Source organism: Euprymna scolopes, chromosome 11, assembly GCF_053919585.1.
Source record: "Euprymna scolopes isolate OS-2025 chromosome 11, ASM5391958v1, whole genome shotgun sequence".
Classification (NCBI taxonomy): Eukaryota; Metazoa; Mollusca; class Cephalopoda; order Sepiida; family Sepiolidae; genus Euprymna; species Euprymna scolopes.
In genome coordinates this window covers 29,558,049-29,579,425 of record NC_136492.1, presented here as the reverse complement: position 1 = coordinate 29,579,425, position 21,377 = coordinate 29,558,049, and the positions used below count along the sequence as shown (strand labels likewise).

The window sequence follows — 21,377 nt, the reverse complement described above, 5'->3', positions numbered from 1 at the left end:
GGGCACACGGCTGGGCTCGCGAACAATCTGAGTGAGGTCATAGGCAATGGCAAAATCATGACAGAACCTCCCCTCATCATCTGTCTTATTTGAGTGGGTTAGCCATTCCACGTTATGGACACTGAAGTCACCACAAATGTGAATGTTAACCGAGGGATGAGCAGACAGGATGTGGTCAATTTTCTCAGATATGCTCTTAAAGATAGTAACTCCGCTGTTATGGAGGCGATAGAGGGCAAATATAAATGAAGTGGTGTAAGCAAGTGCAACCCGGAAGCACGTATAAGGTAAATTACGGTCTTCTCTGGAGATATCTCTGCCACACGGGAAGCCATGTTTAATGTAGGCACATATTCCATGCCCATGGCGATGTTGGAGGTCAGATTTAGATGTTAAGTTAGAATATCCTTTAATTATGAACTCATCTAGGGAGGTGGTCGGCCCTATTCCAGTTTTGCTTAGAAAGAATATGTCCAGTTTCGTCTCCTGTAACTGAGTTTCAACTTCTGGAAGGTTGGAACGTAGACCCCTGATCTTGGAGAAGGAGACATGGTTGTAGAGGTCTGCGTAGGAGGATGGGGTTCTAGGTTTATTTGTGTTTTTTTTTTTATTATTATATTGCTAATAACATGGTACAAGATTAATAAATGAAAATTAGTTTGTCTTTTACATTATTTTTAATAGGAAAATATGATTCAGTTTTCAAACAATTCTATTTTAGAACAGCTTTTCAGAAAGAATGATATTCAAAAACTGAGGTTCCATTGTATTCAATTTTTCCTGTTTGCATTTTTATTTTTTGTTAAATTTTTGTCCAACTTGAATTCTATGTTTTAAGATTCATAGTTAGTCACAATTAGTAAACTTAATTTTTTAGTTAATTAAAAATGCCTTAAAGTTTTTTTTTTACAAAACATTTTGTTAGGAAAATTACTACAAAGATTTTCGAATTTTTGGTTCAGGACATTTTTCATGATGACATTAAAAAAAAAAAATAAATAAAATAAAATTAAAAAAAAAAAAAAAAATGTTGAATCCTTGTTAAAATCAACCTGCCATCAAAATTGGAAAATAATTTATAGATGCATCCACAGAAATGGTCAGTGACGCATTACTCTAATTGTTGAATTCAGGTACTTTTTTATCATAGCGACTCAGAAAGCTACATATTTAGGCCAAACACAAGCAAATGAAGATAGACTCGAAATTGTAAATAAAAACCCCCCCCAAAAAACTCAGTGCAAGTGATTTAACATCACTATGCTTTTTCAATTGTAAATATAAAAACAAATGTGCATAGAATAATGGTTTTACAATATTTATTTACAAAAAAATGACAACACAAGAAACGAAAAATATAAATGAACATTATATTCTACTTCATCCGAATAAGGCTTTGCCTCTGTGGTTAAAACTGCAAAATGATTGGCGGTTGCTCAACATCTCCCAATTTCTGTAAATAAATAAAAATATTCTGATAAGTTCATAAAAAAAAAAAGGAACAATAAACAAAAACACATGCTTTTCATTACTTGTGATGGCATTCATCCGGTGTTAGGGTTGAGCTGACTCCAAGTGAATTCACTGCATCATAATTCAATGCAGTCCATCCAGCTTTTTCTACTGCTGACTCTTCAGTGTACTTCAGCCATTTGTGATTCCATTGTCACATACTGAAGATCGACCATAGCTTCTGAGTCAGTTTTATGCACCAGCCACATCCTGAGTTGACCACCACTTTTCTTGCACGATCCTGGAAGTGATGTTGGTGCTATTGCTTTGTTAATCAGGTCAGTTGGTGACAGACGAAGAGTGTGCCTAAACCATTGGAGCATTTTGATAAGAAGTACTTCCTTAAGTCTAGGACGATTACACCATATGTGGATTGTGGGTGATACCCAAACAGGTACTGAACCAGTTCTTGGCCTGGTACTTGTCGGGCTGATTGCCAAGAACGGATTCTTGACTGATGCTTTTCTACTCAGTGGTGCAAAACTGTTCTGTTCATGGAATTAATTTTACTTATGACAAAAATACTTTTTAATATTTTTGACAATCTTATATTAATAGAGATTTTGCCTGTCCATCTGTCCATCACATTTTTTAAAACCATAATACATTGCAGAAATCTTTTAAAATTTAATCAAATACATTGTGAGAATTCTCTCATTTTGAAATGTTAGAAATCTAAACTATCTTTACAAATGGAAAATATTGCATCAATAGTAAATAATAAATTTGCAACAAATAAAGTTAATGCTATGACAGCAAACCAAAATGATAAGATACATGGTCTGAGATTCTACCATCTTATTTGGGCTTTCTAATAGAAACAAAATGTTTCAAATAAATGCCAAAAGTGGCTTATTACCTTCATTTATATGTAAATATATGGGAACAAGTGATTTTGTTCAAAACGGGTCAAAATTGGAGGGTTGCTGGCCCCAAACGTGATTTGACCACGTCGACGCGTGAAAATGGCCCAAATTTCGCTCCCGAACACACTTAATCACTTATTGAAAGCCACAGGGTGCATTTTTTGACTATAAATGCATTTGTATCATTAAATCTAACATTCCCATTGGCTATCCCACAAGTATAGGGTTTTTTAGGGTATCTCAGAGTCCAAAATGGGTCAAAATTACCCCAAAATTAGCCAAAAATGGTCGGAAATCACGGATTTTCCAAAATGCACCTCCCATGGGCCCAAAGACACCTCTACATGGCAGAAACTGTTGGGAAATGCTTGAAGCAGGCACTCTCCTAACTTTTGCACTGTTAATGAGGGGTATAAGGACCTTTAAAAGGGGCTAAATATGGCCGATTTAGCCAAAGAGAGTCAAAAAGTCCCTAAGAATCAACATAGGTTGTCAAAAAGAGACTTAATTTGAGTTATAGATGGAAAATTACCAAATAAGGAAACGTTTTCTTTCTGTAACAATGCAATGGCATCTTTAAATAGACACAATAACATTGCATTGCATTAATTGTGAATTTGATTGAACTTTGCTTTCTTTTTCAGTTAGTAAAATGCAATGAACATGGCTGGTATAGCAGGGCAGATTGACGAAGATTATAATTACGACGATTGGACTTATTTTCTGCTTGATTCTCTTCCAACTGAGGCTGAATGTGTTCAAGCTGTGCAACATCATGCTGCCAAATATGGTACCACGACACAGAAAAATCATATTCACCAGTTCTTGCGATTACTACAATTGTGGCAGAAAGCCTTTGGAAGTGATGTTCGTTATGTTACAATACCTGGGATAAAACACAAGCTTGATTGATCGCTAAAAATTTACGACAAAGATGTCTACAAAGCAAAGGGTTCCAGACGTGTGAATATGATTAAATGGAAACGAGAGCACCATGTCCTTTTCAATATACTTTCAAAAGATGTGAATCCTGATAAATTTGATGTACATGAACGAAGATTCTTTGTCAATCAAAAGTCTCTCTCTCGCAAATGGCTCATTGACACTTTCCACGTCGATATGGAACATGAACGGTTTCTGGCAGAGCAAGAACTGCACAATCGTAATGTGAAGTGAAGCTGTGTCTTGAAATAACAAAATAATTCCTTTGCTAATTACTCATACCTTTTATCAAGTTATTCAATATATTGGTTACAAATCGAGAAATAGCAAATCGAGGGCCATTTTCATCAATTTTGGGGTAACTATGAGAACAATATGAATTCAGACTCTTCTTGGACAGCATTTTATTGACATTCAATGTTCAATTAATTACTTTCTGAGAAGTTGATGTAGTAAAGTTACAATGTTTCTAAAAAGTATCACTGATGAATGAACTAATGATTCATATGTTATGTACCGTAAAGCGTAATTTTGTCATTTTTGGATTGTTTTGACCCTTTTTACATCCCCCAAAGATCTCTAAATACCCTAAATACAAATGGATAAGATAACAGGGTGGTTATTTCAGTCTTCCAACTGTAAAAAGCCATACAGGAGTGTTTATAGGAGCCCGATGAGATATAATACCTGCATTTTGGGGATTATCCATGATTTTCATTGATTTTTGGCTAATCTTTGGGTAAATTTGACCCATTTTGGACCCTTAAGATACCTTGAAAAGCCCTATATAGGTGGGATAGCCAGTGAGAATGTTAGATTTAATGCTATAGAGCCATTTATGGTCAAAAATTGCACCCTGTGTGGCTTGGGAGGTGCATTTTGGAAAATCCGTGATTTCCGACCATTTTTGGCTAATTTTGGGGTAATTTTGACCCATTTTGGACTCTGAGATACCCTAAAAAGCCCTATACTTGTGGGATAGCCAATGGGAATGTTAGATTTAATGATACAAATGCATTTATAGTCAAAAAATGCACCCTGTGGCTTTCAATAAATGATTAAGTATGTTCGGGGGCGAAATTTGGGCCATTTTCACGCGTTGACGCGGTCAAATCACGTTTGGGGCCAGCGACCCTCCAATTTTTACCAGTTTTGAAAAAAATCACTTGTTCCCATCTATTTACATATAAATGAAGGTAATAAGCCACTTTTGGCATTTATTTGAAAAATTTTGTTTCTATAGCCTACTCCTATTTCTAATAAATAAAGCTTAAAACATTGCAATAAAATAAGTTTGGTGAGACATCACAGATTTGGTTTATGTCATGTTTCAAAATATGAATTCAAACATAAGTGATAATAAAAAATATGCATAAATATTATTGTAAATCAAGTTAAAGTGCTCTTGTACGTATGCACAAGACATTTATAGCTTAAATAATGCTATTTTTTTTCAGTTTTTGTATACATATGGAAATTATTTTAATAGTTCAAAACAATTGTTTTAACACATTTAATGTATATTAATTTATTTTTATTTCAGACTACTATTCTCATCTTTATTAGTTATTGTTTTTCATATTTTATTGGTTTGTTTATTCACAATGTTTCGGCCAACTAATTCCTCTGGCCTTCGTCAGGTGGTAACCGTGATGGATAGGAACTTCGAATCTCCCAACTGTATTCTCAGCCATCACTGCCATCCGTAGTTGTTGTTGTCTCACCACATTTTTGGCCAAGTAAACCTCTGGCACACTTTGGGTGGGATTGAAACCGCTATCTTCAGACAATGTTCATCTGGAACTATAGAGATTCAACGTCTCTATCAACTGCGCCACGGGCCCCAAAGGGCGATCAAGGTTGGATTCTTTGATCTTATAAATCCACGTTTATTTATTATCTGATCTTCCATGGATAGGAACTGTGAATCTCCCAACTGTATTCTCAGCCATCACTGCCATCCATAGTTGTTGTCACCTCACCACATTTTTGGCCAAGTAAACCTCTGGCACAGAGGAATTAGTTGGCCGAAACGTTGTGAATAAACAAACCAATAAAATATGAAAAACAACAACTGATAAAAATGAGAATAATAGTCCGAAATAAAAATAAATTAATATATATAATGCTCATCTCAAAAATGTATTCCAATTAAGGAATAATATATACATTTAATGTAGTTCTTTCATAATTATATAATCTTCCCAAACCAGCAAAAATATACAAGCAAAAAGGAATATATATTTTCTAGTGTTAAAAAAATGAAAGAGGAAGAAAAAAGAAAAGGAAAAAGTGAAAAAAAAAAAGAAGAAAAACGTTTTAACCAGCTCTTTCAACACCTTTGGGGAAATTAATTTAAATCATCAAAAATACAAAAGTTTGAGACAAAGGAAAAATGAAAGTTGGAAAGGATATTAGATTAATTGCCTCCACATGCTATTATTTGTAAAGGAAAAAAGTCTAGCTCTCTCTCTCATATATATAATATAAAGCTGAATGTATGTGTGTGTGTGTGTCTGATCACGAATAGGCTCCTATATCGTTGACTATTTTAAAAAAAAGGATTGAATATAATGATAGATGTATCGAGACACAGGAATGGGTAGGTTTGATCTGGCAGAACGGTGGTTCATTAAAATTGTGGGGTCTGCGTTTGCGCCTGGTTCACAAAGTATGGAAATAAAAAATTTAAAAATAAAGAAAAACGTTTACAAGTGTTTCTGATATAGATATACATAAGAATACTTTGATAAATATGTTTTTACTTAAATAGGGATGGTATAATAAAATTGCGGTGTCTACGTTCACGCCTGGCCTCCATGGAATGGAAATAGGCACAAACTTTAATAAAGACTTTACATATCTATCTGCATAAGTATACTTTGATAGTTATGTTTCAGTTTGAAGAAATATGGTATAATAAAATTATGGGGTGTTCGTTCGCACCTGATCTCCATAGAATGAAAATATGTCACAAAGTTTAACAAGGTTTTTTAATATAGATCCACAGAATATTGTGATAAGTGTTTCAGTGTGAACAGGTATGGTATAATAAATTATGGAGTTTATCTATTTTATTTTTACTTTCATCATATTTTGCTTTGGTTTTGATATCCCCAAATTCAACCCAAATTTACAACCCTTCGTTTTCATAAACTATCATACTTTCATAAATCAGTCCATTTTCGGTAGGCTATTTTTGAACCCAGTTAACGACGGGTACTTTTGCTAGTATATATATATATATTAGAGAGAGAAAGAGAGAGAGTGACATTGTCTGCTTGAGAAATGATCTCCACCAAATGCCTTCATCAATTTTGGATTTACAGATGTGAAACTTAATATATAGGAAATTTGGAGTTGTGGAACAAATTCGATTTGATTTTTAGCTGGTAAAAATAGTTGCTAAGGGATCAAACTTTTTTGCAGTTTTTGTATACATATGGAACTAAGTCAACAGGTAATGGATGATGAGGCTGGAGACGATTATGTTTTAGTTTCCATTCTAGCTGATGGCACCCAAGTCATACATCCATATATATAGACATATATGTTTTACTTTTGAAATCACTACTAGATATTGGGTACAATATAATAATCAGTAGTGTATTGGCTGTATCCCTGTAATGTAAAACGACTTGCTACGCGCTAACTACAGTCAGCTTATTAACATTTCTATTCGCTTAAAAATAGAAAACTGTTTTTTCTGCTTTCAAAACGAAAGCAGAAAAATGTTTCATTTTTTATGTTGAGTCCGTCAATTTAAAAAAATTATTTTCAAGTTTTTCAAATTTTATTTCCAAACAATACTATTTTGTTGTTTTTAACGTTTTTAGTACACATGTACTAAAAACGTAAAAAAAACAACAAAATGTACTAAGTACATGCGTTTCTGTTATCATTGTATTTATTACTTGTAGAATTGTGTTTTTTAGTGGTAAAAATAAATAAATAAATGGTACTTGTGCACTTATGCTACCATGCTGAAATAAGGTTATTTAGAAACCCATTTTTAACATGGGGAGGGAAGGGTGTTTTGTTAACTATTATGTACTTTCACCTAACAATTAAATAAAAGAAAAGATATTGTGAAACTTGAATTTAACTTGAAAATACTATTTGAAAAATTAGCACGGTAACATAAGTGCATAAGCACCTAAATAAATATTACCAAAGGCAAGATAAGTTACTCTTCTACCTAGTTGGATAAGTTTTTAGTGTATTTATTTAATGTAAAATGTTTGTTTATTTCGACAATTAGTGTTACACAAGCGCAAGAAAACTAACCACGTGATATCTCATGTCTTTGAAATCTCGACAATGACTTAAAAATATACAAAATACTGTTAGAAACCCAAACAATAAATGTTCTCGTGACATGACTTTGGAACATGACACTTTCGTTCCATGACGTGTACATATATGATACAGATTTTTTGTGCAGTTTTGGTTTTTTTACTTAGATGGAATTCTAAATAAGAACCCATTGTTTATATCTGATATAAATATGATAGAGTTATCTCCCTTTGAGAAAAATTCCAAGCCTAAGGGAGATACCTACACAACAGCAGATGCACCAGCCCAAATATGACAACACTACTCCATACATGGGCGAATGGTGGACTTATAGAGATACAGGATACTTTCGGGCATTAATAGCTTTCTAGCACGGTAGAGAGAGGCTACCTTCTTCGCAGCGGTCCTGGCAATGCTCTCAATGTAATTGTTCCAACTTTGTTTCCTGTGAACGTTAAGCCGAGGAGTTTAAAAGATGTATTTTCAGATAAAGAGTCTTTGGTCATTGCTGTTGGTGGTAGAGAAGGTTTCTTGTAATTATTGAAGGAAACAAGTTTAGTCTTAGCAGCATTGAATGTGACCATCCATTTTTGTCCCCATTCCACTACAGATCGAAGATCATCCTCTAGTGTTTTTGCCATTTCTTTAGATACATGTTCATTTGTTTTCCTGTTGTGTCTGTTATAGAACGTGGTGTCATCAGCATATATACCCATCTCACAAACAATTTTGTCAGGGAGGTCATTTATGAATATTAGGACTAATAGAGGTCCAAGGATAGACCATTGAGGCACTCCTGCATTTATATCATATTGCTTAGATGTACAACCGTCGAGGATAACCTGGATTTTTCTCTTATCTAAGAAGGATTTAATTATGTTAGGTATTTTTTCAGTGATACCGCATGATCTGATTTTCCTGAGAAGACCTTGATGCCATACCCTGTCAAAAGTCTTAGATATATTTAGAGCTACTGCTCTACCCTCTGCTGCTTTGTCCAGTGAATGGTATATACATTCAGAGATTACAGTTAGGATGTCTGCTGTGGAACAGGCCTGCCTAAATCCATATTGTTGGTCGGTCAGAAGTTTAGCATCTGTAAGGTGATGGACTAGAGCTTGGTTAATTATGGACTCAAATATTTTGGCAAAAAGTGGGAGGAGGCTAATGGGGTGATAATTTACTGGGTCAGTTCTTTCCCAGAATTCTTGAAAACTGGCACGACAGAAGCAGTTTTACAGCAGGCAGGAAAGCAAGATTCATTAAGGCATTTGTTGTAAAGTTTGGAGAGAACTGGAGCTACTTCGGCAGAGCATTTTTTAATAGCACAGCCAGGATGAGATCAGGTCCACATGCTTTTGAAGTGTCAAGATTTTTTATGATAGCATGCACCTGAGAAGGGGTGATTTTCAGATCGTCTAGTGTGGCATCTGTCCGCAAAGGAAAGTTAGGGAGGGTGTGATTAGCAGGGTCCAGTGTGGAGTTTGAGGCAAACTGACTGGCAAACATGTTAGCCTTCTTTGTTGCTGAGCAAGCAACCTCATGATTGTTCGATAGTGGGGGAATAGTTGATTGCCCATTATTTACTAACACTATTGTAGATTTTCCAGAAGTCACGGGTTCCTAATTTCTGTGCTTCGATGCGTTTTTTGATAGTTTCAGTAAATTTACTCTTAGCTTGTAGTTCGTCAGAGCATTCACCATTAAAGTGCTTGTAGAACAGGCAGACGGATGCAACATTTCGTCGATGGGACAGAGGCTGAAGCTTAGATGACAGTTCAGGACCTATCAGGTTGGTGACTCTTTTGAACCCTATGAGGAGTGAGAGACAAGTAGCAGATGCACCAGCCCAAATGTGACAACAATACTCCATACATGGGCGAATGGTGGCCTCAGAGGTACAGGATACTTTCAGGCATAAGAATTAAATACAATTTTAAACAACAAAATTTCACTATAATATTTTTCTGACAAAAAATTCTCCCTTTTAATTGCACGTGTCCAAATGTAAAATAATTCTTTATCGTTCGGAAAAGAAAATACTGTCACTTTTGAACCAGTTTTATAAATCCGTGGCAATTTCTTTTGAGAATTAAAACAGAAAATAACTATACTCATAGTCGTCTATTGCCTAACCGTGGCCATTGTACTTTACGACATCAGCAAGTCATGTGACATTAGTGGAATGGCCTTTTTGTTTACGTAGGCCACGCTCAACTAGGTTAATATGCATGTTTACTGTGAATGCTTATATATTCATCGTGTACTTCAGACTGGGCTACTGTTTAGGAAAGATGACGAAAATTTATCTGCAATTATGACTCCTGTATTCTTGTATGACTGTTAGACATGATTGACAATAAAACATGAGAATGGCATGATTTTGGTTTCAGTGCACGGGATGGAGAAAATTACCGATCTCACTGGATTTCAAGAGAAATTGTGCCACAGCTTAGGAATACTTTAATTGGTAGGGTCACATCACTCACTGTTAGTCAAAATGCTCTAAAACCATGTAATAGACTGATTAAGACATAAAGGGGATGAGTTGATGGTACTCCGAGTGACGGCAAAGACAACATACAAGAGAAGTTGGAAATCAGTCATGAAATGTTTAATCTTTGCATGAGATAAGACAAAAAATGAGTACTTGTGCAGAATATGAAGCATGCTATTTTTTTTTAGATAGGATTTTCAAGTTGAATTTAATTTTTACAATATCTTTTGTTTATTAAATTGTTAGGTGAAAGTACAGAATAATTGAAAAGGGCCCCCTCTCCCATGTAAAAAAAATAGCTTTTAAAATATTATTTGAGCAGTCTATATTCTGCATGAGTATGGACAAATGAGAATAATTATAATCTAAAAAATTTCATTAATAAATGCATGGATATGTGTTCTAAGTGATAGATAAAGAGAAAGATAAAGAGAGGGTGGGGGTGAGATCTAAACCAAGCGTAAGAGATTACAATGAATAAAAACTTTAAATACATTTAGTGACTTACTTGTTTTCGAGTTCAGCACTAGATTTAATCTCTTTAAATGCACCTGCAATATGTACAACTCCATAACAAATGACTAAAAGTCCCAACAAACACTGCAGGAGTATCTGGAGAAAATAAAACAAATGAAACATTAAGATGTAGAAAGGTAAATAATTATAGAACTCCTTTAATTACCTATTTCAAGGATTGCACTAAAATCAGAAAAAGAGATGAATTTGTTAGCTGTTATATTATTTCATTGATGCATCTTAAAATTTAGATACTTTTAATATTTTTTTTTTCAACTTGTGCTGATCGGTTCCTATGTTGTTACCATGACTACAGCACTTACAAAACCAATAACAGACATATTCCTTAATTTCTGAGATGAGGATTGATAATTTGTATTGTTTTAAATTTTTTGGACTACTGTTCTCATTTTGAGTGCTATTTTCATGTTTCAGCTGATGTAAACCACCAACCTTTTTCAGATGTAGCTTATCAATTAAAACAGAACTCTTTATTTAATCCATGGTCCCACAAGACTTAACGAATAAAGTACTAAGTGAAATTCAGTTCTAAGTGAAACTCTGCTAGAGGTTGAAGGTTCACACGTGAAGAAGGTCGGAGGTTATATCGGTCGAAATGTGAAAATAACACTCAAGAGGAGAACAGTAGTTCAAATACAAATTATCAATCCTCAAAAATTCAAAAACTTCACCGATCACTCAAGCTTTCCAACTAACCATCCTAGGTTAGACACTTCAGAAGGTACAATCCTGGGTTAGGCACTTCAGAAGGTACAATCCTGGGTTAGGCACTTCAGATACAATTCTGGCTGCTTCGCATGTGCTACCTGCAGAAAGATGTTCCACACCAAGAGAGGAAAGTTTCAACACCGGCAGATAATGCACCAGGCCTTCAAATATAAATGACTGCAGGGAATGGAATGGGTATGACACAAAACTGTATTTAGTGTTGAAGTCTTAATTTGAGGGCTTTTGCAAGAATGGAGTCACCCCTTGGTTGCAACTGGTCAGAGATTCACCCTTAATTGGTGCCCTATACTTTCTATTATGCAAACTACTTACAAAAGCTTACTAAAAAAAAAAACTATATACCAGTGCTTCCCAACCTTTCAAATATGCAACTCATTTTAGAAGAAGTAATCAGGAAGTGATCCCAATCCTTAAACTATTGTAGAAGTGTAAGCCATTTTGACTTTCAGAACAGTTTCAGATGGTTCGCTGTTACACACAAGTCCTGGGAGGTGACTTGTTTGTAGTAGACAGTTCCACAGAACAAACTATTCTTACCATGTCGAAACCTGGGAAAGAACATGTGAAATTGCTCCAGAAAAGGTTTAATATTTATGAAGCAATTCTGGTTTCTGATTGGTTGGTAGCAGAACGTGAATTAATTTGATTCGTCAGTTCTTAGCAGCATCGTTTATAAATAGAATCTTCCGACTGTGTGGGATCATACCCCATTAATCTTAAAATATTGCAACAATATGCATTCATTATTTTTTTTGTACAACAATCTGCTATATATTGCGATTATTGGTCCTCCAATTTAACAGAAAGGTTGGTTGGTTGGTTTATTGGGGCTTCACGGCATATCAACCACTGTGGGTCTTTTAATGCCAAGCTATGTTTTTAGTTGAAATAGTTTTTGTTGTTTGTTTTTTTTTTTTTCTGAGTTATGTATTTTAAAATTTTTTGAGTTTTTACAGTTTAAAGTGATTTGAAGAGTTGTATTTTTTTTTTTTTTTTTTTTTTTTAAGTATTTGATGATTTGGTATGGTGTTACCTTGTGAAACAATTCTTTGATTTCGTTTACTGTATAATATTTATTTCTGATAGTTTCATATTTTTGACATTCTGTTAATATATGTTTTATTGTCATCTGTTTGTCGCAGAAAGTGCATTTTGGTTTTTCTGTTGCTTCGATTAGGTGCGAGTGTGTTAATTTGGTATGTCTGATTCTGATTCTGTTTAGAACAATATTTTCTCTTCGTCCTTTTATCGTTGTTTTGTTTTTGTGTTTTATTATGGGTTGGTGCTTGTGTAGTTTGTTTTGGGTATATGTGTCCCATCCTGTTTGCCATTTATTTTTGTTATATTCCCTTATTTTTCTGCTGAAATCTGTGTATGGTATTTTGATGTTTGTTATATTTTTGATAATGGCTTCTTTGGCTAATTTGTCAAGTTCTTCATTGCCTGGAATACCAACATGACTTGGTATCCAGGCTAAGATTATTTCTTTACCTTTTTCAATAATTTCATTGTATTTGTTCATTATATCTAATATATAAGGACGCTTTAGTTCTTCTCTTAGAGCTAAGATGCATGACAAAGAATCAGTATATATAATAAATTTTTTCTTATTGCCGTTCTTAATTCACGTGCCATTTTGATTGCTTGTAGTTCTGCTGTGTATATTGATGCGTCGATGGGAAGTCTTATTTGGAGATGGTTCTGTCCATCTGTACATGCCGCACCTGTTCCTTTTTTTGTTTTGGTTCCATCAGTGTATATTTCTTTGTGTTGTAGGTACTTTTCTCTGAGTTCGCCGAAGTGGCTTTTATTTATTAAGTTGTTGGTATTGTTTTTTTGGTATGTAGTAAGAGTCAGATCAGTGCTTGGATCTTTCAAAGTCCATGGTGGTTTGTTGCTTACTGTGTGTGACTATGTTATTAGGGTTTTCGTTAATTTGAGTTAATATTTCTTTGATGCGATATCCGAAAGAAGGTATGTTTTTTGGTTTTTTGGTTTGCTGGTAGAAAAGTTTTTATGTTGAATGGTATGCTGTATGTTTCTTTGTTATTAGTTGTAAAATCAAGTTTTTCTCTTTCTGCTGTTTCTTTACGAATTTGGAATGATATTGAGTACTGTTTGTTTGATGAATTTTTGTAGAATTCTTCAGCTAGTAAATTAGTTATTTCTTTGTTGTTTATGCATTTTGTTCCATCAGTTTTAATTAAATGATTTATGGTATTTTGTGTTTCTTTTCCAGCTATTTTCTTTATTATATTCCATATTTTTTTTAGTTGGTGTTTGGTTGTTTAGCTGTGAAATATAATTTTTCCAGGATGTTTTTTTGCTTTGTTTTATGGTGTATCGTGCTTTGGCACGCATCTCTCTATATTTTTGTAAGTTAATTGTTGTAGGGTTTTGTTTGAATTTTTTAAGTGTTTTTTTTTTTCTTTCTTTGACAGCATTTTTGCAGGTTTCATTAAACCAAGAGTTTGGTTTTTTTTGTGGGGTTTGTTGAAGTTTTGGGTATTGTTTTGGTGGCAATATTGTTTAAGGTTTGTGTGAAATGTTTTAGTGGTTCTTCTTTATTTAGAATGTTCGTGTCTAATTCTGTTCTGCAAAGATTGGTAAATGTTTCCCGGTTGGCTTTATGTAATTTCCATTTTGGGACTTTTTCTTCCGATATTTTTTGATTACTCTTAAGTATGGTGGGATAGTGATCACTTCCGTGTTGATCTTCTAGTACATCCCAATGGAAGTCCATATAAATGGATGGAGTGCATATTGTTAAGTCTATTGCAGACATGGATTCATTGGCTGGGTGCATGTAGGTATTTTTACCATTGTTTAGTATACATAGGTTTATTGTATTTAAAATTTCATTTATTATATTGCCTTTGTTGTTGTTTTGATTACTTCCCCAATGGTCACTGTGTGCATTAAAATCTCCCATTATTATAAATGGGGGTGGGAGTTGGTTAATTAGCATGTCTATTTCATTTTTTTTTATTGGCTGATTTGGTGGAATGTATATGGAGCAGATTGTGATTTTGTGGTGTAGGTTAGCCGTTAGTGCTATTGCTTGTAGTTCAGTGTTTAATTGGAGGATTGTGTGATGTATAGTGTTTTTGATTAGTATGGACACTCCTCAGATTGCTCTATTTGTTGTAGATATATGGGTTTTGGTATACATGTTATATTCTTTGAATTTGTAGTTGTGATTTTCTTTGAGTAGTGTTTCTTGTAGACATATTGTTTGTTGATGATTTCTAGTATTTCTTCATGATTAGGTTTTAGTTCTCTGCAGTTCCATTGTAGGAATGTTGTTTTGTTATGATTTGTAAGGTTTTGCATGGGTATTGTTTTTATTTATTTATTTTTTTCCTTATTTATCGTCATTTATAGGTTCATGGGGTAAGAGGGATATCTTTTGATTCCTCAGTCTCCATGACTTCTTGGTTTTCGAGTCCTAGAGGCATAGTGTTTTTTTGTTTATCTCTACTTTTGGATTGTGAGCGTGGTCGTGGTTGTGGTGTGTTGGGGAGTTTAGGTTCATGCGCCGCAGAGGTTTTTCGATGTTCCGCCGGCCCCTTCTTTCCGGGGGATCCTTCGGCATGTCTACCCCTTTCTGAACACTCAGGGGAGTGTCTTTTGGCCTGGAGAGTGAACGTGACCTATCCGTTGAATTTTTTTTTTCTGTTATTTTGGTTCTTTTTTCCTCTGGTATGTTTTTTGGTGTTTGCTTTTTTTTGTTTTCTTTATCGGCTAAAGGGGTTGTTTCTATTGGGTGTGGTGTTTGGGTTTTTGGTTCCAGTGAGGTTTTGTTTATATTTATGTTTTTCATTTCTTCAATTGTGTTTAATATTTTGATTTGGTCGGTGAGGTCTTGGATTTTAATGTCTAAGTTTGTTGTGTGATAATTGTTGTGCTTATTAGTATTAGGAGTATTCTTTTTTGTTATTTCTGAATATTTGATGGTTTCAACTTTTTCCTTGCTTCTGGGTAGGTGATGTTTAGCCTGTGTTTAATTTTGGTAATTTCTTTTTCTTTTTTCCGAATTTCACAATCTGTAGAGTAGGCACTGTGATTTTCTTTACAGTTGGTATATTTGGGAGTTTTTTGACAGTTGGTATGATTGTCATTTTCTCATCACCTTCCACACACTGGGTGGCGTGTGCATTGATTCTGATGGTGGCCAAATTTTTGACATTTGAAGCAACGCAGTAGGTTGGGGATGTAAGTTTCGACTTTCAGTTTCTCATAGGCTATTTTTATTTCTGGTGGGATTTTTTGTTGGTAAAAGGTTAGTATGTACGTGTATGTTTATCATTTCTCCATTTTTTTAACTTGAATTCGTCTAATGTCTGTTACGTTCTGTTCTTTCAGATATGAACGTATTTCGTCAATGGGACAAAGTGAAAGTTCACAGCTTTTTACCACTCCTTTGCATTGTTTAGTGTTTTGTGGGGGGTATGTTTTTATTTTTATATTATCGAAATGTTTCCATTTTAGGAGTTCATCCGCTTGTTGTTTTGTGAGGATTTCTATTAGCAGAGTGCCATTTCTTAATTTTTTAACCATTTTGGGTTTTATATTTTTAGATAATATTTTCTCTATCTTAAAGGGGGAAAGTTTGGTTAATGGTGTTTCTTCAGTGGATTCCATTATTATAAAATTTGGAAATATATCCTGTTCCTCAGTCGAGTCACTATCCGAAGTGTTTAGCAGTCTTTTTTTACTTGGTGTTTTGTAACATTAGGATTGTTTGTGGGTTCATCATTCCTGCTCCCCACCCACCTCGGAGCCCTATTTGGGATGCGCACAGGGGGGGACCCATTCTCCCTGGCTACAACAGGGTTACAGGAATGGTATACTTGCATATAATGTAGACTTCGAGCATTTGTGTTTCTTAATTTTTCTCATCCAAGTAGAAAATGGGATATATTAGAGGAAAACAGCCATGTCTAGTTTTTATTCATTATATACAATTGACCCTTAGCCATCGCTTTCATCACTTATTTATGGATCTGTGTTGATGGGAGAATGTTGTGTAGTATTTAGGTTTTGTGTAGGTTATATGTGTATAAGTGATGCGCTAGACGTGACCAGCCGATTGATCGGATCATCCGACCGCCCATCTAGCCCAGTAAGGGCCAAAGTGGTGTGTTGGGAAGTGGGGGTACTAAAATCTGACCTCCAAGTCTCTCAACCACCAGGATCCTGTCCTAATGGCATTACGGGTCGCTACTCACGGCCAACAGGTAGCCCCATTGAGGTACTTCTACTCTCTGCAGGGGGGCAGTCGGCATATTCTGATGCCCTGCCGACAAGGTCTAGTGGAATCTTGATCGATTTGAAAAATTTTTCATTTCCAGTTGTTTTATTTAAATATTTATTTATGGACTTTAGTTTAATTGTTTTTATTATTTTGGTTGGTATTTTTAAGTTAGGGGATCAGTAGGGAAGTAGGGGCCGAATGACAAAAATAAAAGAGAAAAAAAAAGAAATGTGGGGGAAGGAAGGGAGAGAGGGGGTTGTTGTTTTTGTAGAACATATTTAAGTTTTACAAAAGAGGATAGAAAACAAAAATGGAAACTTAATGTAGGTGCATTTCGTCTCAAGAAGCCAAAAGACAGCCTGATCTGGTAGCACCAGTTAACAGAAAGGGACCTATGTTTTCAGTGGCGTCCATTAGTCTGGACGATTGTAAGTTAACTGTCCATTAGTCTTTCCTGAAATTTTGCCACAAATTGTATTTCATTAAATAGATGTGCACAGTAAAAAAAAATTTTTTTGCAAAAATTACTGTTGCATACCCAGGGGCTTAAAAGAGGTCAAAAATGCTTCAAAATGGCCAAAAATGACAAGTTTTGTTCCCTAACTTTTGATCTATCAATTAAATATTTCTGAAACTTGGCCAAAACGTGGAGCCCATTATTCTTAATATAAATCCAGTATGGGCGACCCTGGCAACATTTTGATTCGTGTCCCCGAAGACTTTTAGTGCTAAAAATACCCCTTTTGTGGCTATTTTTTCATATTTCTCAACAAAAACTTGATATGTCTGATTGTACAGTGGTTTTTCACAGTAGTCAACTCAAATATACAGTGATGATCATATTTATTGGCACGGTAAAATAAAAGTTAAATTTTGTCTAATAAATTCTAAAAAAGGGATTAAATTAAAGAAAATAACAAAGTATATTATGTATTTTTAACTGGCCTTTCCGATGCAGCAATCGGATTTTAGAAAAAATAAATAACAAAGGAACAACAAACATAATTGCAAAAAACCCTTGTTCAAAATTATTGGCACGGCTTTGTTTTTCTTTTAGTATCAGTATAATATCAATCAATTTCCGGTTTACGTGCTTTCTGAACTTTTTTATAGCCATATTATGCTTGTTTAACGCTAATTCAGTGAATAATTTTTTTCAGATAATTTTTAGATAGCGATTTATTTAAACTATTATAAGTGACTAAATTATAATTTTCAATCGCCATGGTTAAAACTAAGGAACACAGCGAAGACGTCAGGAAGCTTGTTGTAGCATGCCATACCAATGGGGAGGGCTATGATAAGATTTCAAAGAAGCTAAACCTTCCCAAATCCACTGTTAGAGCCATAATAAACAAGTTCAAATCGCAAGGCTACGTTATGAGTTTAGAGGGTAGAGGGAGAAAAAGGATTCTTTCCCCAAGAGATGAACGGAAAATTGTTCGACAAGTAAAACAAAACCCAAGGATCTCTGTTGGGGAGATTGTTGATGAACAGAGCACCTCTGGAGTGAATGTATCTCGACATACAGTAGAGGTAGGGAGTACTGGGTCGGGTCTTCAGATTTTGGTGGAGACCCCCTCAGATCAAAATATGCAATAAACCTAGGTAAGAATCGAAAAAATTTTGAAAAAAAAATCAAAATTCATCTGTTGGCGCCATTTTTTAGATTTTTAGGCTCCGGGGGCCCAAAAACGCCCATTTACCCATCTTTGCAAAAGAAAGGATAAGAAATAGCAGTTGAAACTTAGGTATTTTCACTTCTTTTGACTTGGTCAATGAATTAGGATAGGAATGACACAATGTATAGCTAAATTGAGTTTTATTTTAGCATATAAAAGTCATTTTTTAGTACAAAATCGGGATTTTAGCACAATTTTCACGGTGATTTACACCCTAGATGTCATTCATTTTGCGGAAAGAAATACCCTTAATCGTCCAGTGTTCCAAATCTAGTAAATTTAACATAAGAATGTTTCTTACAAAGCTTCATACAAAAATTGTAAGTGTTATTTAACTAGTTTCCCAAGGGGCTTGGGGACTAGTACTAGTAGAATCGAATGATTGATAACATTGCAGTGTTATCTGAGAAAGGAGTTGTTTTGTTTATTTGGTCAGTTCAAAATGAGACTCTGAAATGTAGAGTCTCCTTACTATGTTATTTTTATCATAATCATAGCACACAGTTGAAATCTCCTTCTCCTTGGGTCCATTCATATTTTTATTTGGGTCCATTTTGAATATCCTGACACAGTTATATTTCTCTTTCAGGATTGTATTGAAGAGTCAGCTGGTAGAATGAGTAGTGTTACAGAGCAGTTAACAACTTTCTCTTTTGGTGATGTTCTTCCTTCAGAATATGAAGTCATTGCTAAAATTCTTGAAGTCGCACCATCTGGACAACCAACTGAAGAGAAAGAGACTAGACTCAGAAAACAAGCTGTGTCAGATTGCGCCAAGGGATTAATGATAACCTGGTCGAAGGCGTTCTCCGCATCTAATGTTCTGTCTGCGAAATCGGTGAAGAAGAAGATTCACAAATCTTTGTAGTCATACTACAATGCTGTTACAACCAGCAAGAAGAAGAAAAGACGTGCAGAGATGGGGTTTAAGAAGGAACATTCCGAACTCTTCAACATCAAAGGCATGGCGGTAGATCCTGAGAAGTTTGCTCCAGCGGAAAAGACATTCTACTATGATCAGTTGAAAATGAATCGAAATTGGGGAATCGACTTGACACAAGTAGACGAGGAGTTTGAAAAAGAGATGGAGGACATGCGACAAAAAGAAGCAGCTGAGGTAGAAATGATGGAGGATGAACTTTCATACATCATGAATGAGGTGGTTGACACACTCAACAGTACTACAGTAGGTAGTGAAAAGAACAGTCAAGAAGGAGTTAGCATGACTCGTTCAGGTCTGGTTCGAGTTCTTGTAGATTGCGCTGACGCTGCGTCACAAACAGACCGGTATCCACAAGAATTCCTCTGCCCACTAATGATGATGCCCTAAAAGCCATCACTTGCATTCCACGAGTTGCAAAGGAAATGGTTGAGTTACCTTTAATCCTGAATGTGAATCAGATGTGTGTGGTGTTGTGGACAGTAAAGGGGGTGCCAACATGGTTTCTGGGGTACTGTACTAAAATCCTAGACAACCAGAAATACGAAATTGAACATTTGGAGCGTGTTTATGAAAGGAAGAACTTAAAATGGAGGTACCCAAACCCAGATGATAAGCAAACTATCGATGCAGATCAAATTGTCGAATGCGAAATCAACGGAGACTGGGATGTTCTTTCGGACCGAAACATGCAATTCACACTGCACAACCACAAAGAGATTGCAGCCAAGTTTGATGGATTATTGTAGTGCTTGTAGTGTATATCTGAGTCACTTTTGTTAAGTCTGTTAAGCACTTGGAAATCATAAAAGGACGGGATTATGTCGATTTCGGCCTATTTTCAGCAATTTTAGGTCCAATTTGGCCAAATTCACCACTAAAATTGCCCTAAAAGACCCCAAGACCTGTCAATAATCATGGTTCTCTGCCTTATATGTGTGTCTGAAGTCATTCATATCCATTGGGAATGAACAAGGATCGATTAAGTGACCGAGAACAGGATTTTGGCAATTTCGTCCTATTTTTGGCAATTTTGGGTCAAAATTTGGTCTATTTCTCTTCAAAAAAGGCCCAAAAAGATCTGAGACCTGTATATAATCGTACTCCAATGTCTATTTTAGGTATCTACAGCAATATATACCTTTATAAAGGTGGACGAGGATAATTTATGTGACCCAAGATGGTTTTTGTGATTTTTGCCTGTTTTTCGGCCAATTTTGGCCATTTTTTGACCGAAATTGACCAAGAATACCACAAAACCTGTTTAAATACATGACCCTGTGTCATTTGAAACTATTTATATCCATTAATGGGCATTGGAGATATACAAGAAGCAAAATTATGCCTTGAAATCACTCATATTCACATTTCGGACATATTTCTTGAAAAACCAGCCCCAGATCTAAAAAATGCCGCCAACAGATGAAAAAATTTTTTTTTTCAAATTTGTTTTCGATTTTGACCTAGATACACCTTATATTTTGATTTGAGGGGGTCCCCACCAGATTTTGAAGATGTGACCTTTTTTCGACCCAGTACTCCCTACCTCTACATACAGTTGGTAGAGTTTTGAAGAGAGCTGGTTTAAAAGCATGTCGTCCGAGAAAGACTCCCTTATTGAAGCCTATGCACCTGAAAGCAAGGCTAGCCTTTGCAAAACGTCATATTGATAAAGATGTTGCATTCTGGAAACGTGTTCTATGGACTGACGAAATGAAAATAGAGTTATTTGGCCATAATAAAGTGTCTTATATTTACAGAAAATCTGGCGAAGCTTTCCTGCCTAAGAACACCATACCCACAGTGAAGCACGGTGGAGGCAGTTTGATGTTTTGGGGATCCTTTGCTGCCTCTGGACCAGGGCGACTTGTTAAGGTCACAGGTAGCATAAAAAAGGAAGATTATGTTAAAATATTGGATGAAAACCTGAAAGACTCTGCTAAAGAGCTCTCACTTGGTCGTCGTTGGTGGTTCATGCAAGATAATGACCCAAAGCATTCGGCTAAACTGACTAAGAAATGGCTTGAGGACAATCATATTAATGTTTTGGAGTGGCCATCACAAAGCCCAGACCTTAATTCAATTGAAAATTTATGGAGAACATTAAAATTGAGGGTAA

General features: G+C 35.2%; 1 protein-coding gene across 1 annotated transcript in view; it reads right to left on the bottom strand.

Moving 5' to 3' along the window:
- Nucleotides 1-1,302: 1,302 nt before the first annotated feature.
- The window catches only part of LOC145287818 (ER membrane protein complex subunit 5-like), a 31,600-nt gene continuing 11,525 nt past the window's right edge, over nt 1,303-21,377 (bottom strand). Inside the window, exons 3-4 of the mRNA XM_080135680.1 lie at nt 10,622-10,725; nt 1,303-1,453 (exon numbers count right to left, since the gene is read on the bottom strand). Of these exons, the coding sequence (XP_079991806.1) occupies nt 1,381-1,453; nt 10,622-10,725 (177 nt within the window). The 3' untranslated portion in view covers nt 1,303-1,380. The remainder of the gene's footprint in view (nt 1,454-10,621; nt 10,726-21,377) is intronic.